The sequence below is a fragment of the Porites lutea genome, chromosome 2, assembly GCF_958299795.1.
Source record: "Porites lutea chromosome 2, jaPorLute2.1, whole genome shotgun sequence".
NCBI classification, from domain to species: domain Eukaryota; kingdom Metazoa; phylum Cnidaria; class Anthozoa; order Scleractinia; family Poritidae; genus Porites; species Porites lutea.
This window is the reverse complement of record NC_133202.1, coordinates 54,336,250-54,354,481: the sequence shown is the minus strand read 5'-3', so window position 1 is coordinate 54,354,481 and position 18,232 is coordinate 54,336,250. Positions and strand designations below refer to the sequence as shown.

At 39.5% G+C, this 18,232-nt stretch overlaps 1 protein-coding gene across 5 annotated transcripts in view; it reads left to right on the top strand.

Annotated features, from left to right (window-relative positions):
- The window catches only part of LOC140929058 (rho family-interacting cell polarization regulator 2-like), a 28,957-nt gene extending 10,974 nt beyond the window's left edge, over nucleotides 1–17,983 (top strand). For all 5 annotated transcript variants that reach the window (XM_073378888.1, XM_073378887.1, XM_073378886.1 and 2 more), the window contains 25 exons: nucleotides 480–568; nucleotides 766–829; nucleotides 1,181–1,224; nucleotides 1,494–1,577; nucleotides 2,662–2,703; nucleotides 3,767–3,853; nucleotides 3,945–4,006; nucleotides 4,363–4,512; nucleotides 4,906–4,975; nucleotides 5,329–5,491; nucleotides 7,351–7,412; nucleotides 8,176–8,838; nucleotides 9,125–9,166; nucleotides 9,271–9,303; nucleotides 9,459–9,564; nucleotides 10,002–10,072; nucleotides 10,405–10,498; nucleotides 11,319–11,439; nucleotides 11,880–11,920; nucleotides 12,280–12,332; nucleotides 12,626–12,722; nucleotides 13,331–13,377; nucleotides 14,745–14,828; nucleotides 16,211–16,301; nucleotides 16,717–17,983. In XM_073378888.1, coding sequence (XP_073234989.1) covers nucleotides 480–568; nucleotides 766–829; nucleotides 1,181–1,224; nucleotides 1,494–1,577; nucleotides 2,662–2,703; nucleotides 3,767–3,853; nucleotides 3,945–4,006; nucleotides 4,363–4,512; nucleotides 4,906–4,975; nucleotides 5,329–5,491; nucleotides 7,351–7,412; nucleotides 8,176–8,838; nucleotides 9,125–9,166; nucleotides 9,271–9,303; nucleotides 9,459–9,564; nucleotides 10,002–10,072; nucleotides 10,405–10,498; nucleotides 11,319–11,439; nucleotides 11,880–11,920; nucleotides 12,280–12,332; nucleotides 12,626–12,722; nucleotides 13,331–13,377; nucleotides 14,745–14,828; nucleotides 16,211–16,301; nucleotides 16,717–16,787 — 2,531 coding nt within the window. In that variant the 3' untranslated portion in view covers nucleotides 16,788–17,983. The remainder of the gene's footprint in view (nucleotides 1–479; nucleotides 569–765; nucleotides 830–1,180; nucleotides 1,225–1,493; nucleotides 1,578–2,661; nucleotides 2,704–3,766; nucleotides 3,854–3,944; nucleotides 4,007–4,362; nucleotides 4,513–4,905; nucleotides 4,976–5,328; nucleotides 5,492–7,350; nucleotides 7,413–8,175; nucleotides 8,839–9,124; nucleotides 9,167–9,270; nucleotides 9,304–9,458; nucleotides 9,565–10,001; nucleotides 10,073–10,404; nucleotides 10,499–11,318; nucleotides 11,440–11,879; nucleotides 11,921–12,279; nucleotides 12,333–12,625; nucleotides 12,723–13,330; nucleotides 13,378–14,744; nucleotides 14,829–16,210; nucleotides 16,302–16,716) is intronic.
- The last annotated feature ends 249 nt before the right edge of the window (nucleotides 17,984–18,232 follow it).

Genomic DNA, 18,232 nt, shown 5'->3' with positions numbered 1-18,232 from the left:
ACTATATCTTAAAGGATCACCGAAGCAATATTATTGTCTTTTGAAATGATCAGCATATATATCCAGCATATTTATTAAAGTTTCTTTTATACTGACATAACTTACAAAAGGTTACAAATTTTTCACTTCTTTTGCATTTTTTTCTCCTCATATTTTTGCATTATTTTTTTGCACTTTTTCTTTTCCTTTTCTACACTTGCATATTCAGTCTTGTCTATTTTTATCCTATTTAATGATTATTTTCTGTGTTATAAAGAAATTGTATGTGTTTAGGTAAACATCTTGCCGATGCCAGTATTTTGTGTAATAATTAATTTAAAAGGTGCATGGTCCTTTTCATAAGCCTTATTGGCCTCCATGGCTGGCTACCTTGCCTCATCTTTCTGACTTTTATGCATAATATTTAATGTAAATGTGGCAAAATGATAATAAAACAATGATAATAATAATATTAGTAAATGGTTTGTTTTGATTTGCAGGCTCACGTAATCTACTGAATGCATTGACATATCAAGGATCTAAAGGAGGGCAAGAGAAGTGTCGATCAAGCATCGCTTCATGTACTGAAGTAAGAAAACAGTTATCTAAAGATATTTGTCGTGACACCATCCCATACCAATAGCCAACATTTGCATTGGTAGAGGACTTTAACCAACTAGTATATATTATAGCTATCCAAAGGAGCATGTCACGTAGATTGTTATATTTTTTGATTAAGTAACTTAGTTTTTTACGTTACTTATTATGCTTTTGTTTACATTGCAGAAAATGTGTGCCATTGAAGAAGAGCTTGAAACCAAGTTAGGAGTTTTCAAGTTTACATTAAATGGTACAATGTATGATTTGTACAACCTGACTCATCAAATATATCATTTTAAGAATCTGTAAAAGCAGATATAGATGTATAGCTGACATTGGAACATATATATAACTAATTTCTTAATGTGGGACTTTATTGTAATTGTATACTTTCAAATGTGCACAAAATAAGGCAGGCTTGATGTGAGAAAAATCGTTACAATGAACAAAGGAGAACTAATTACATGTAAATTTTTGTAACAGAAAATTACATGATCACATTCATGAAGCATCTAACGAACCCATATATAACTATTGTGTAGTTGATGTATTGAAGGTTGCATATTGAAGTGACTGATTAAAGATTTACTGGCATTTTTAGCTCTGTTAGCCTTTGGAAGACTTTGCAGTGGGGATGTCTATGATGTATGTATTTGAACTTCATTTTACCTTATTGTTTCCTTATGCCTGTCCATAGATGTTGTTGTTGTTGTTGTTGTTGTTTTTGAGGTGGAATTTGGCAAGTATGAACCGCTTTTTTCATTTTCTCACCACTCCTCGTTTGGTTTAGTGGTCAATAGCTTATCTTGTGTGGGCTTTTTTTTATGCACTTGATGACCTCTAAAGAGAGAATAGGAGGTACATGAACAATCTGCTCATCCATCATAATAATGTTTTGTTTGCTGGTATTTTAGGTACATATTAAACATGGAAGTAACTTCAAGTGGAAGGCAAGGTGCAAAGTAGAAAGGGAGAGACAGAGGTGGACAGATGGTGAGGTAGGGAACCAAAGTGATTGTAAATAGAAATTCGTAATTGTTAATATGAGCTTGGCTAACCTGCATGGAATGTTCAAATGTTGGATAGTGTTATCCATCCAGCAGATAAGTATGAGGGGAACAAATTGTATTTATCCACTGGATAGTGATTTATCTGACGGATAGCACTGTCCATCTTTTGAAAAACTGGGGCTAGATGTATTGTTTGGGTGAGTGAGTGCTACAGTATTTCTTACAGTAGCCATCTTTGATATTGAAAGCAGGGGAACATTTGGGAAAGCAGAAAGGTTGAAGGGTTGGAAAGAGGAGGGGGAAGGGGCAGACGTACTTTAACCTCGGTTAGTAACTTCTGCGAAGCACTGCCGAGATTCTTGTTCTGTGCCCACAATGGACTTAATGAATTACCGCAAGTGTAGTTCGAATTTCCTTTCATCCTGACTGGCAAATCGACAATGGCATTTTTAACAGGCCAATAATGGCACGTACTTAAACCCTGGTACACAGGTGGGGACCCAGAACAAGGATTTTGGCGCTGTTTTGCAGACGCGCTTAACCAGAGTTTAGTTAATCTGTGGTGTAGGCTATTCCTTACTGAATGGTGGCAGCTGTTTCTCAGTGACTCACCTCTCAGTTTTTCTTGCCACACACTGATATTTGTGACACATAAATCAAATCTTATGCACTATTCCTTTTAATGTAACACGTACAATAATTTTATATTACCGCTGCTAAGTTAAGTGAATTATTGGTTCTAGCCTAGCCCATCTTACTTGGGCAATGGGCACTGCAGCAATGCTTGAATCTAAGAAAACTTTCATATCTACACCTTACTGTTTTCATCCACATACAGTGAGCTTGTACAGTATTAAGCAGACAAATACAACATCCTCTCTATTGTTTGCTTAATAGAGGTGTTCGTAAATTTAGGTTTGTTGCAGAGAAAATAATTATGGGAGGAAAAGGGTTAAAACGCTATGATGCTATGAAACTGACATCTCCCAAAGAAATTGCACTTCAAAACATCCTCTTAACTATGTGTATGACTAATAGCCCTTATTTGTTTTTTGCATGTTTTGTTTCATAGTTTACTTTGAGACCTTCCATATCTGATGACTTTACCATCCGAGTAAGTATAACTTTAGCTTAGTTAGCATAGTTCAGCAGTTAATTGAAACAGTTCTTTTTCTGGGAAAGAAATTCATCAGCCTTGAAATAGTCAGAAATTAATACTTCAATCTTTCGGCAAAGAAACTGTGAACACCTGTAAGAACAAAATCTGGCAAAATTCTTCCTCCCCCATCTTTTGTCTCACGTTACCACTTAGCTACACCTGAGTGCGGTCTCCCTGAGTCTTAGTGATTTCTGGGACTTTCTGCCCAAGGCGATTACTTATGACATGGTTGTAACTGGATTTAGAAACCGTCACTCGTGAGATACAATGTCTTGTTGCTTTGCCTGCTTTGTAAGAAACATTACATAGTGAGAATGTAGACTGCTATCAAGCTCTCATGGGTGCTCTGGCAGTAGGTGAGAAAAATGACCACAAGCCCTCCCTCAGTTTTCGCCCTGGTGACAGAGTGCCCGGAGAACTCACTAGCAGCAAGTCTGAGTCTTAGTGATTTCTGGGACTTTCTGCCCAAGGCGATTACTTATGACATGGTTGTAACTGGATTTAGAAACCGTCACTCGTGAGATACAATGTCTTGTTGCTTTGCCTGCTTTGTAAGGAACATTACATAGTGAGTTGTAGACTGCTATCAAGCTCTCATGGGCGCTCTGGCAGTAGGTGAGAAAAATGACCGCAAGCCCTCCCTCATTTTTCGCCCTGGTGACAGAGTGCCCGGAGAACTCACTAGCAGGGCAGGCTAAGTCAGTGGGGGAAAATTTTGCTTTTTAAAGACAATCTAGACCACATAGCAAGTGGAAATGTTCTTTTAGTAATTAAATAATCTGTAGCCTGACTGTAAATGCAGCGGCCCCTCCAGTTTTTCTGTTTTTGATTTCATGAACTTTTCAAGTCCCAAGATTGATCAACATCAGTTTTCTTTAAACAATTCCATTACATAATCAGGAGAAAAGACTATGAGAATCACTAAAATGATCATCAAAAATTCTCTCAACGAAACCCTTTAAGGAAATGCAGTGGAGATCAGTGAGAAAAAACAATAATTGTTGGTCTCTGTGTTTAGGTAATTGAGATGAAGAAGATCCAAGCAAACGTGCAAATTGGGAATATTCTTTTAAGATCAAGAAATTACATAAAGGCCAGACCTCAGGTTAGTATTAACCACTCATATCATATCAGTACAGTGCTTAAACCCGGCTGACATTGTGTTTAATAACATTTCTTTCAATTTCATCGGCTAGATTGTGTCTGTACCTCTAAACAGCACGGGTTCAATGAAACTTAAGATAACCGTGGAATGGAGGTAAGTTACTTTTACTTTCCAAATTAATGGAACTGCCCACTTGTAATACTGTGTGTTCTTCACACACTGTCTTTGACTAAGTTCTCTTTAACGTCCTACGAAATGAAAACCCCGGACACTGGTGTCAAGGAAATGTCTTGGAATGAAACGTGAAAGATTTTTGTGCAACATTTCGGACACTATCACCTTCCCTTTGTCCATTGATGAAGAGAAATTTAGTTCACTTTGTTTTTTTTTTGCTATCTATGAATCGTTTAGTTGGCATTGTAGCTTACCGTGTGCCATAAGGATTTTAGCATCTTATGCACTTGTGTCACTGACTACAACATCGTTATTATTTGTTTCTTTGCTTTCAGGCCATTTTCTGGAAAAGAGGAGAACACGTTACGAGCTAAGAATCAGAATTTGTTATCAGAGGTAATCTTCCTTCAACCTGCCGCTGCATCTTCTACTGACGGCATGGGCGGTGGTATGTCGGTGGCATCCAGCTCTACCGGTGACAACAGGTATTAATCCGGAAACCGTTCGTTTCAATACGAACTCAAGCAGTGAAATTGCACAAAAATTTCGATCACTTCAAGTATAGCTTGCTCGTGAACAAGAAAAACATTTTTGGTGAATATTCTTCGTTCTTTAAGCCAATTACTTGAAACTATGTATGCCTCGACTGAATAAACTTGGATCGAAACAACTTTAATCGAAACGATCGGTACAACAAAACTCCGCTATGCGGACACGCTGTTTTTGCAGCGACTGATTTTCTCTGGCATAAAGCTGCGTTAAAGCGGCCCACTCTCAAGACAAATGTCCATTTTAAAGAACAGAGCGAAGGCCAACTGAATATCTCTTTCTCTTTGAACTGTTCTGACCTCTCTCTATCTTTTTTCTGTTCGTTATAGTTCTGATGTGAGCGAAAACAGCCGTGTAGAAGATCGAGTCACTGATAAACCGGGTTCACATTCACACCAGGTGGGTAGCCTTTTGTTGTAGCCAGGTTGTGCCTAAATCATACCGTGTAGTGTGAGTGAACGGTTCAGTTTTAAACTAGTAACTACAAAGTATCAAAGAAGACAAACTTTGTCAAAGAAGGCTAGTTCTTCGTCTCCAATATCTTGTAGGTGATCTGATAAGGAAGCTAAAGCTAAGGCCGCCAAAAAAGTTAGCGAAACACATTGGCACCGTATCGCTGTTATTGTCTTTCCTTTTGGATGTATCTAATAACTCCCACAGGTCTCAGTATTCTGGGTGTTTATTCCAATTTTGTTATGAGTGAGTGATGATTTCTCTGATGTCAAAACATATGAACACTAATTGTTTCCTAGGAGCTTGTTGAAGATGCAACGGATTCTTCTGAGATAGCAGATAAAGCTGCTTTTTCATTGGACGTAGATGGTCTAATTTCCCAGGAATCTGAGGAGTTTCGGCATGCAACTTCCTTGGATAGTGCCCTGCAACATCTAATCCCTACTCTACAATCCAACAAAGGTTTGATTATTTGATGCTCAATTTAGTTGCAGTTTGAATCGCACCACTAGCACTGTTTGTCACTCAACCCGCTCTGGCCACTTACTGGATTTGTTCTCAGTGGTCCCGAGTTGAAATCCTTGGCCACGCTTATAGATAGCCAAGTGGTTGCCTCCTGCCAGTTGGGGTTTTTAATCCTGTTATGTTGTATTTGAATTATTTGTTTTTAAGTATTTGAGTGGAGTGCCTTTTTTTAAAGTTGTGGTGAACAGCGTGCAAAGAAAGTTGTGTCCGATAGCCCAGGGCTAGTGGATTTTGCCATTGGGCTAGTGATTTTTGTTCTTAACTTGCCCGACGGACAAGTGCTGTTTTTTTGGAAAAATTCAAATTACAGAAGGATTGTAATCAATCCTGCTTATCAAAACGGTTTTGGGGCTAGTTGAAATGACTTGTGGGCTAGTACATGCTAGCTAAAGCTTGCCCGAATAATAGGCTGTAAAACTGACTTTCTTTGCACCCTGGGTGAAAAACGTTCTCAAAATAATAATAATAATAATAATAATAATAATAATAATAATAATAATAATAATAATAATAATAATAATGAGTCTTTATTTCACCAAAAGATAAAACTACATATCTTATGTTACAATAAGAGAAGATAAAAACTATGATAAAAATATCTACGTTATATGTATATATTAAAAAAGTGTATCATTACAATAAATGGAGCTTAAAAATCAACCTATTTACAAAGGTGTTCATAAAACGCTCTGTATTAATTTTGGGCGTACGCAGCCTTTTTTCCTAAGATTATGTACATACGTCGTCTGGACAGGAATGATATCTTTTAGTGGGTGGCAATCCGTTGATATTAATTTCTTTAGAATGTTTTGGTCTTGTTTATTTAAAAGATTCTTGATAAAAACTGGAAATGAAATAAAACGGCGTTTATGCCATCGGTCTAAAAAATTTTGTATAACCGTAAGATCGGATTCCGATGCCCCATAGACTGAAAGCGCATAGCTAAAATTAGGTAAAACAATAGATATAAAAAGGTGATCTATCTCTGCCTGAGAGTAGTGTTCCTTTCTTAGTGTTCGTAGGACGTGTAAACACTTGTTTGCTTTGACAAGCTTGGTTCTTACATGCTCATTGAATTTCCCGTCACTCTGTAGCGTTACTCCTAGTAAAACGAAGCCATTGTGTTAATGTACTATACAGATACATGTACGCTCTGCTGTGTCTGTCGTTGTATTCACTTGGAGCTTGGACTTGCTCTGCTTTCATTCTTAACCCATTCAGTTCATATCTTACTGAACTGCCCTTTCTCTCTCCTGTGGAGCCACTTCCCTAATGAATCAATTAACTGGTGACGTTTGAAAGCTACTACATGGGCAACCTTGACTTGTACCTTTGCACAAGTTACGTAATATTTATTTTATCTTATAGAGACCATTATTATGATGTAACTACTGCAAAAAAAAAACGATTCATTCAGATCAAACCATATATAGCTGATCGAGATTTTGTGAAGCAAGCCAGGAAAAATAAAAAAATCATTTAATTCCGACCTTAAACTTATTCCACTTCCGACAGGACTTCAGTTAAATAATTATTGTGAATTCCCAGGAAAATCTAAAAAGGGAGGGGGGGGGGGGGGGGGCGAAAAGAGAAGCAGGTATTAGGCTTTTGTCCATTCGCGCTGGAACTTAGAAAGCTGTAGTTTGTCATCGGCTCCAAAAGCCTGTTACTGCCGGGTCGAGCCGATTTCTGACCAGTGAACGGCCCGCACTCATGTTCCATGTCTGGGATTGCTTTGTACTTTAATTTGCAACATATCAAACAAGAAAGCAAGGTTTGTGTTGTTTGATTTGCAGATCAATTCCCTGAACTTCACGGTCTTATTACAAACCTGGAGAAACTGGAGGAGCTTGTTAAGGTAGGAGGAATTCACTGTGGCATCTGATGGTGGCCTTGTTCATCATGGTCATTTGAGCTCCTCAGAGAGCCACCATCGCCTCTAAAGTTAGTTGAGAGAGTGCTTCCCAAAGGAATGAACGAAAGATATTCTCTCCCCCCCCTTTCGGTGCCCCCTACCCCCTACCCATATGCCTGCCAGCTTTGTTAGTGAGGTTGGAGTGGAGTTGTCTGCTGCAATATTTTCGCCAAATATAGTGACCCCAATGGGCGAAAGCATCTCACAAATGTTGTCACCATTTGTAGTCTTCGTCTTCATTTTTCCTAACTTAAAAGGGCTGTGTGACGCTATTTGCAATCTTTTTACCACGCTAAAACGTGTTTGCGCATCAACTGAATTTCAAAAATAATTATCCAGTTTTGTTATTTGTTTCCGTTGAAACTGTTTCCTGTTGCCTGTTGTTACGGATGGCAAGCTATGGATTGACATGGATTGAGACATTCATGTATTTTTTCAAGTTATGCTATGCTTGCAAAACTGAGATCACCAAAAAATTATCGTGGTTTGTATTCTCTAATGAAGTTTGTTTGATAACTTCCTCACAAGTCTATGGGAGCATTTTTTGTATGTGTAAAGGCTCTAAGTACTGACTTACGAACAGAATGGATCTTAAACTGCAATATCCTCTGGTTGACTTATGCTGCCGCTTTGTTATACACAAAAATGACGTGATCTTACCAGGTCGGTTGTTTTTACCGATGGACTTATTATTTTGTCTTTACAGCGATGTTCGTTATCAAGGTCTTCCATGTCTCTATCAGTGGAAAGTGCACTGGAAAGCTTTGACTTCTTAGAACAGGATGTAGCAGATGAGACCGAAAGCACTCCACGCAGTACTGCGAGCGGAGGCAGCGAATGTCACGATACAGGATACAACAGCACTGATGATTATAACAAAGACTTTGGCGTTGAGGGTGGCGCTGATGCTAGCTACATTGTAGATTTTTTTACATCGAACAAAACTGTGGATAATCTTGTGTCTTCAACCGAAGAGAACAGACTTGATAAAATCGATGAATATCGCTCCAGTAAGGAGTTTGAGGAGGAAAATGATCATTCCAGCTATATAAACGATCAAGACAACGCTGATATAGACTCTTCAAATGATAGCCCCCATTGTATTACTGATATTTTTTCTTCGTTGCCATCATCAAAATCAATGGAAAGATCAGCAAGTGAAGATGATGCAGTGAAATTTAAGGAGGAAACGATTAACGAAGTGCCTTCCAACACTAGCTCTCCAAGGAAAAGGATCGAAGCTGGAGAATTGATACAAGAGAGTCCTCAACACAGTAGTTACAAAACTCGATCTTCTCGAGCTACGAGTCCTAACCTTTCGTCTTCATACGCTCCGGAGGCGACAGTGGGGAACAAGGTTTTGGATAAGGTAGGTAAAACAACCAAGCGAGATAAGGAAGCCAAAAACTTAGTCGAAAAAGAGACTCGGCTTTGTTGGTTTTTCTCTCTAAAAGTCCGGGTGGCCAAGATGACCATAACATGGACTTGTATCATCAAGTTAAACTTTGCTGGCTCCACAATGGTTTCCCTGTGGTGCGGACGGACGGTCACGTGACTACCAAATTTCTTAGATGCTTTGATAACCAAATTTTCTTACCGTTGTTTTCTCCGCTATAACATCCTCACAGGTCATTTTTCATTTACTTGCTTCGTAGGTCATCCTTTGCCATTTGCAATTTTGTGAAGAAATGGCTGGGGTACGTACATGCGTTTATTTCTAAATTTATTAAAAAGCTTCAGTTTTCGATAGTTTTTTGAGGTATTCAGTAGTCAATTATAGTTTTTCATCTTATTTTTTTAGTATCTTGGATCATTTGGACCCATGAAATTCAAGGTTTGTAAGGTTCATTGCTAGTTTTTGCTATAACCTCAGCTTGCCTTTTTTCTTTCCTTCTTGTCTCCTTTTTTTTCCTCTTTTCTGCCTTCTCCTTTTTATTTATTATCTTACTCCTTTGTTACTTATTCTAAGCTTGTTTCATCCATTTTCAGGAAATGTCAGCTTTGTCCAAGCTCCGGCAGCAGAAGGAAGTACTAGAAAGGTTGATCCAGTTTGTGTTATCAGCTGACCTCATCAGTGACTTATCCCTTCCTCAAAGTGAGTTTTCTACGTCAAATGTCCCCGCAACCTCGCCTTATGACCACGACCGCCTCGTTGATTCGGCAGTGCCCTTTTTTACTTCTCCCTTCCTAAAAGTGAGCTTTCTACTTCAAATCTTGCCGCAACCTCGCCTTATGACCACGACCACCACGATATTACTATGGGCCCCTTTCTTTCGGCCCTCTAAATCGGAGAAGTTCGTTCATAAGACTAGATTATCATGGCTGGTGGGTGGTCTGAGTAACAGGGTTACTCTCTACTTAGCCTCTGGATGTTGATAGCCTCGTTTTTCTAAGAGGCGTAAAAACTTTCAAGTGTATTGGTTAAAATTGATCTTTTTGTTTGGTGTACAGTATATACAATGTGAGGAAAAACCCATCAATTACGTAAATGGTTTCTTGTTAATTCACTCAATTAGTTCCTCTACTTTGTAGTTAACCCGCGTTTGGTATCAAATCCAATGTTGGCCTCGTTTTGGGAGAAAACCTGTCAAGGCCAGAGTGCGGTAAGTGTTCGCTCGTGCACTGTTTTGTATTGATTTGTCTAATAAAGTTCATTAGGATTAGCTCAGTAGGTAGAGCGCTTGACCGCAATGCGGGAGGTCGCAGGTTCGATTGTCGGGGCCGCACAAATACTTAGGGTCTTCAAATAACTGAGAAATGAAGATACCATCATTGTTTTGCAAACAGCTTGACCTTCGCGTGACCGCTATTCTTCGTGGTGCGTAAAATGGCGGTCTCGTCGCTAGTAGGAGTCGTAAAAATATAACGTTCTCGATTAGTTCTTTCATGCTAAATACCGTGACACTGGAATAAGGTGGTTTTTTTTTCTTTTTAGTTAATGTTCACCACTGCTGGTCAGCTGGTCAGTGCATTTGAAGACAACTACAAGAGTCAGATAACGCAAAGTTACAACAGAGTCGTTGACATTGGTACGGTAGCTTTTCAGTTCTTTTCTCAAGACATTTTCTCCTCTCGGCCATATTCGCCTTGTTGTATATTGCAGGTTACAATTAGCTAAATTCTACGGGGAAACGAAAATAGATAAGACTTCTAGGAAGGACTATAAAACCAATCCCATTCGCTTTTTCCCATCTAGTCCGCGTTGAATTGGATAGACGTTTCTACTGTGTACGTCCACCATTGGAGGAGCTGGCCTTGCAGCCTAGTGGCTTAGAATTCTTGCTAGAGCGGAGTAATTTATCGTGGGTCTGCTATGTCTTCCATTGGCCGGGCATGAAAATTATTTTTCAGCACAATGAGAAAATTTCACTTAGGAAAAAATCTACCTCACTGTTTCTGCTCACAACAGACTTTCGTTTAAACCGAGAGATGGCAAATTCCATATAAATTTTGATTTGACCGCTACTTCGTGATTTTGTCTCAATACTACTGGCCACTGATTTTGAATTTACAGTTGAACCTTTCCACAACGGCCACCTTGGGGACAGAAGAAAATGGCCCTTATAGAGAGTTGGCCGTTGTGGAGAGGTGACCGTTAGTGGAGGTTCGACTCTGCACTTGAGACTGAGTTGGTTCTATTTTGATTGCCGCTCCGAGGAACTGTTTGGAGGGAGGAACTTTGACCCAGTCTCTTCCGCAACCGCGTACTAACCGGAAGAAGAAGCGATAGCGTGCCTGAACAGTCCCCATGGTTCAATTTGCCACAACACCGACCCAGCCTCTCACGTATCCTAAAGTGATCATTAGTTTGCTTATTTTGCAATAACTGTTTTTTTTTTGTTTATGCAGTATTTCCTGTGATTGTGGCTCGTGTTATACACCAGGATCCTGAGCTAACTGATGTTTCGGCTGAGGAGGAAGATCTTGTCACTGTCTTTCAGTTTGAACACTTCTTCATGGACTGCTGCAGGTCGGTGTTTTCCGGGCTTGATTAAGTTTGTTGGTTTCCTCATTACAAATATTTATATCTCACAGGCCAGAACCATCTAAAATGGTGCTGTAAAATGATGACCTGGCACAAAGCTTTCTTTTAGCGTAACCGTGGCAGTGTTAGCTTGGTGGTAGAGCACTCGTCTTTAGAGCAGGAGGTTGCTGGTTCGAACCAACATTCAGAGTCTTAGAATAACCGAATAGTACTTTCTTTGCCCTGCAAAAGGCTAGACATTCGAGGGGCTTGGACGACCAGGTTGAAATGGCGGTCCGTCCTTAACAAGAGACGTAAAAACAGGGTTTATTTCCGTTTGTTGTTGTTTTGATTATAGAAGGAAGTATATGTATTTGAAACCCTCAAAAAATCTTTTTGATCATGTTGATGAGGGGATAATAACTGAATTATTGATTTTTCTTTAGGCCGAACCTGTCCAAGTATATCAATGATGTGGCTTATGAACGTGAGTAGCTGTTGTCTTACATTGTGCGAGTACTTTGTGATACTGCTGTTATTCAGAAGATTGGTGTCCTGTTTGGCTAGACTGTGAGAGTGAGTCATGCAAAAACCCTGGGTAGCGAAAAGCCAAAACATATCGGACGCTAGACAAAACGCGAAATATGCGGATGAGAAATAGTAGGGTCTTACAAAACGCTGAAAGAATTATAACATAGGCCATGGGGCAAGTTTTCCAAAGGGAAGGACCAAAGCGCCAGAGCACGTTTAGCTTGCTGCATTATATCTACGCTGACCACGCTTGTTTTGATTCAAAGCCGTCCTGTCTGATGTTTCGTTATCTTTTCGTTTTTTTTTTAATTGCAGTCGTAATCGGCAAACGTCTTCGTTCTCCTGAGAAGGATGCCGTTGTTGCACAGGTATTTAGAGATGGATTCTTTAAAGAATACGCGTATAGCCGTCGCATTTGCCGGCTCAAAATTTTCAGCGGAAAATGTCCGGCGGGGGACTGCTGCTCAATTATCAGTTTTTAGAAAATTTGCTGCTTTATTGTTTGTAGTTCTTACGTGATTTAATCCAAAGAGACGTCCTTTGTTTGTCCTTTGATTGAGATGGTTTATGTGATCCTTTGTAAGTTGTAAAGTGTGCATATTTTGGTGAATGCACATGCACCCCTTTGTACACTAATCAGGGTTTTTCTTGTCGTTTGTAGTTGAAGCAGTATACTGAAATTCCATTATCAAAGAGCTGTTTTTGCCCTGTGTTGTTTCTGCTACTGGATACTGATTTCTTTGTGTCACAGGCTGCAGGTACTGGGTTTGTCTGTTCCATAAGAAGTTATAGAACCAGAAGTGAATTATGGAAGGGGAAAATTTTCTCTATTCCTAACACAATACTATGTTTTCGTGTTTCACTTTGTTTGAAATAACTCACTATAAATAGGGTTTCTGTGACTTACCTGTTTTTCCTTATAATTGTCTTTTTTGTTCGCTGACCTGGCGTGCCATTTCAAAGTTATTAGAGTGGCACGCGGGCCGCCTCCACTTAAGCGCGTGGCCCAGTTTTTTCTTCTGTGCATTTCGCGGCTTAACTGACATAGAAAGAAGTTGTTTCACTGAGGTGCAGGGGGTTCTAGTAGTCCAATATTTAAAGCAATTGCACGATTGCTTTGGATTGCAGTATTGCACGATGCGTTAGGTTAAGAACATATGGCTCCACTTTCTAGTCCAACCAGAGATAAACTGATGAACCCCGCTGTTTTTGCCCCACGCGCGTTTTCCACCTATGGCGTCATTCATGCGCCGAGCAACTCGCCTGAAGTTTTGATGAGTTTTTTAAGGTTCTCTGGGATTTTCTTCGCCCCTTTTGAAGTTCTGATTGTGCCAATATCCCTGATGGTTGCGTTATTTATCAACAGAGGCGTATTTGTTACATTTACAAAAGAATGGCGAGCTCAGGAGGAAGGTGTGTTTATTTGCCTCAGTATCCTAGATTGCCGAAAACTGGTCCGTTAACCTTAGCAAAAGACTCCTGGAATCGTTACTGGGGACTGGCGGGAACACGCTGAACAGCTATTGGCCAACTTTCTTTTCCCTGTTCCCTGAAACAGTCCCAAAGGTCTTTGCGAAAGTTAACTCGTCCCAGTTTCCTCATGGCGAATGCCACTGAAGTGCATAATATTCTCCACTCGTGATAAGAGCATTACCTTTTTAGCAGCTTTTGGAAAATTTAACGGTCACTTTGCAACAATCGCAAACGAAAATAAGGCCATGTCAGATTTAATTTTAATTGCAAAGGGAACCTTTTTAGCAATGTCTTCGCGTTCTAGATCGCTGAAGTCATACTTTTTCCCTTCTGTTCTTGTCAAAAAAACCACTTCTTCTCATTAGTGTTCTAGTAGCAATATATCAGGGTTGCCGCGGTCAGGGAAAAGCCAGGGAAAAACGAAATTGTGTTCAAGGTCAGGGTAAAGTCAGGGGAATTTTTAAAAAGTCAGGGAAAATCTTTGTTATTGTCAAAGCCAGTGAAACGTCAGGGAATTCTGTTTTCCGGTTTATAGTTCGTAAGTTTTCTTTAAGACTGCATTTTCTTTCGGAAAAGATGGAAAGTATGCTGCAAAGCAAGCAAAGCGATCAATTTGACACTTTACGCCTGACCCATGTGATAGTTGTGGTCAGTGGTTTTCGTTGTGAATGCTTTCTTCCAAATTCCTTCTTCCACTTTCCGTGAAAAGCGGAAAGAGGTTGAAAATGAAGAGAGAAATATCGATGGCTGCAAAAAAAGCTAAAGTGAATGTAAACATAGATTATTATTCATTAATAAAAGGTCAGTGAAAACTGTTTAAAGGTCAGTAAAAAGACAGAGCATTTTTAACTTTCTGATGAGTGGCAACCCTGTATATGCATCAGTCGCAAACACCTGGCTTCGCCTCACAATGCTCACATCAATTCAAACAGAATTCTGAGTGAAAAAAAATATCACCTCTTGTAACAAAAAAATAAATGCGTACTCAGTACCTTTTCTCTTAATTTCTTGCACGTTCCAAATTTGTTTCAATGAATGTAAAATTCTGAATCAAAAACTGTGCCTTAACAGAGTCAGGACTGCTTAGTAACTTCCTCAAATTCTAAAAGAGTTAAATGTACCTTATAACAGCAGTTATAGTATCACAGAAGGTGCTGCACGTTAGATTTCATTCAGAGACTTCAAAGTTATAACAGCGTGTCTTGATGCCCCTTAAATCCTTAAATTTACGCTAGAGCTGAATTCTGATCCTATATCAAAAAGGTTCTTATCACCAGTGTCGGCTTTATTTACTGTCCCGCTTACAGGCTATTGGTTTGAGCATTGAAGCACTTGAAGAATCTGAGGAAAAACTACGGCAAGGAGCGTGCGTAGCCCTCACAGTTCTACAGGTTTGTTGACTTTCCTTTGTTTCTACCAGTACTTGCCCAACCAACGTAACAATTCTAGCTGTGTTTTTTACCTTTGCCTTTGGTCGGGGTTCGTACGGATCATGGAAAACGTGGAAGCAATCAATTTAAGAATTTCACGTCCCTGACTTGGAAAGTCATGGAATTAAATTTTCGGTCATGGAAAGACATGAAAAATGCAGTTACATTTTGTACATTAGTTACTGCAGATTGCAGATTTCAAAGCATTGTCAAAGTAACTGAATATCGCGAACGGCACGCGTTTTAGTGGACATCGGTGTTTGTGCCTGGTGAACCGAGTTAGGTGAAAAAAAATCACCAAAAACAATAATAGTTTTGAAAAGTTCGTGGAAAACGTCATGGAAAGTTGTGGAATTTGAAAAACTTCAAGGAGTACGAGCCCTACATGAGTTTTTTGCCTTCATTGGCTGGGATCTGCTTCTCTAGGTCGGTATCGTCATGAAGTCAAGGCTTCTTCACTCTGTTACCTCAGTATGACAGGTCTTGTTAAAGTCAAGCTGTCGACTCCTGCTGAGGTTGCTCCAGTTACTCCTTATTTGGGTCTTTTTTTACGTTGCTTCCAACATTGCCGTTGCCTGCTCATTGCTGGCATTACCTACCCTTCGTGCGTTAAGTTAACGTGGAATAATGAAGACGTATCATTAAAGGAATTGGGCTGGGAGAGGGGGGCTATTTTCAATTACTTAATCAGTTTTCGTTGACTGCGAGCTTCAGTGAACATTTTTGCTATTGACAAAATTCCCTAGTACCTTGTAACCAGTTAAGCAATGGAGCTTAAACAACCACAACGACTACCACAACGACAACGACAACGTACAAAAACACTTGGTTTTATGAACAAGACAACAGCTCTGCTCGTCAATCACGCGTGTTAATACATTTCTGTGACGTCCACTCGCGACTACGGCGTGAAACCTCCTAATGCGGCGTTTTATGGAGAACGTGAACATACGAGCACGAATTTTTCTTTCTCTTTTTTAACCTGGAAATTCGATAAAGTCCTTAAGAATTCAACTCCAGGAAAAATGGCCATCACTTGACAATTAGAGCGGGTCCAAATAGACACAATAAAGTTAAACGGACGCAAATTCATTTTTTGCCGACGTTTTGATTGCGTCGTCGTCGTTACTTAAGTTCCCCATCGGTTACCTTCGATCGTATACAATGTAAAGGAATATTTGACGAAGTTCTATATAGCCTTTGTTTCAGTGTCTAGTGTCTGCTCCTCTTGTCTCATTCGCTTTCCACTACTGATGCACCAGTGAAACCCAGAATACTGACTATACATTTGATAGCCAACAGTTGTTGTTCTCCCCTAAGAACTTCTCTGTACTGCTTTCCAGGCAAGAGATGCAGTACCACAGTTGCTTTACCTCAGCCGATGCGATGTGCAATCTGTAAAGTTAGAGGCAAGAAAGGCGCTGTCATCCTTAGGTAAGTTTTACATTCCCTCTTTCTTTCTCCTGAAATTGTATTTTGGTTGAATTTGAAATTCTTCATAGAGGTAAAATCAAATAAAACTGGCTGATTTCTTCAGCATTGTAACCTTTGGTAAGAGAAGAAGACTTGACATCTTGAGCTGAGGGCCAAGTTGTTCAAAGCCCGCCGATTTGTGCAGACTGGGTTCAAATTTTAGTTTGGGTTTCTTTTTCTTTTGTTGAAAAGAATTTTCTCGGATAATTTGCCCTATACTGGAAAATTGTAGACAAAAAGAAGGGAAACTGGATTCGCTTTTTAACTTTTCATATGTGAACTCAATTTCCCTACTCTTTTCTGTACCCCGCATTTAACAGCCCGGCTCTGATCATTTCCGTTATTTATTATTATTATTATTTTTTTTTTGCGGCAGGGGATGAAGGCGAGGATGCGTTAAGACAATCAGAGATGTCCACAAATGAGATAACGGCGTTGATGTTCTGAAGGAATGGTTCCAGTGATCTATCAGTGTGCTACGAAAAGAACAAGCAGCGAGCAGAACAACTTTAAAGTGACTCTGAAATGATTAACACGCTGATACCGTAAACTTTGTGATCACGTCGCGCGAAAGTCAACGCGAAATCCGGAACGACACTGAAAAGAAAAACAAAAAACAATAGCCTTCTTGTAGGCTAGGTACGAAGTCTTTGGATGCCAGTATTTATCAACATAATATTACTTCAGGAACCTCCAATCGTATTCGTACTGTAGCAGGCTGACTGCTTTGCAAGGTTGCTGTGACTTGATTTTAGGGATAGGTTTTTCACCCCATTTAGTTCAATTATCTCTCCAGTGAAAAATGGTTCACTAGGCATAAGAAGGTTAATTTAACAGCGGTTTATTCTCCGCTTAAATGTATCCTTAACTGTAACAAGTGCATTGACGTTGAAGAAGAGAAGCAAAAGCATTTGTTTCAGTTTTAAGCCCCCTCGGCCCTTATTTAAAAAAAGAAATCGGAAAGAGGAGGGTAGTTTCAAAAGGGCTGTTTGCCGGTTTTGTCTGATAACAGATTTGGTACGTAAAATAGGGGTAAGCGACTTGGTGATCTTTTTGAAACTATCTAATCGAAAGTTAGGGTGTTCACAGTGGCAAAACGGGACGACCGTCAGGCGAAGAAATCACAGGAAGAGAGGGTCCTGTCCGCATTGTCAAACGCATCAATTCGCCTGTTTGCCGAGTCAAATACAAGACTGGTGGTCGGACAGCGGCCTTCAATTGTCAAACTCTCCCCCTGTGCTTTATTGGGGAGAACTGGAAGGAGTGATCAATTTCGCAAGAAGACAGCGTTTGGTCTATAATACTGGGGAAAACTAGAGCTTACCAACGCCATATCTATTTAGCTACATGGTGAAATTTTTAAAGAATTAGAATGAATAATGAGAGACGTGGGTAGCAGGTCAAGAAATTTTTTGTACAGAATTTGAAATACATTATAAAAGTTTTGCTTTGAGCAGAAATGTTTTGAAGCTAAAGGCTTCAACATAAGCATCAATAATAACAGAGTATTTAAATTTATATTGACTCACAATATTTGTAATATAAAGTGGATTTTGTAAAGATACATGATTGTAAGGACTTACTTATGTTTCTAGCCTTCTTCCCAGCTACTGTTAAGTAAAGTTTCATTGCAAATCGCTTAATAGTCGTCGATGAATAACCATGCATTGTCTGTGTGAGAGCGGCTTGCCGCAAATTCATTTCGCTAATTTTGCGACAGATGAAATAATCATTTGTTCACGAATGTGAGACGAAGGAATTAAGACTGAGATATTCAGGGTTCGTACAGAGTCTTGAATTTTTTAAAAAGAGTTTTGAAATTTGCCAGCAATTTTCCAGACCTGGAAAAGCGCAGAAAATAGAGATGAAGTCTTGAAAAGAGGTAAAAAGTC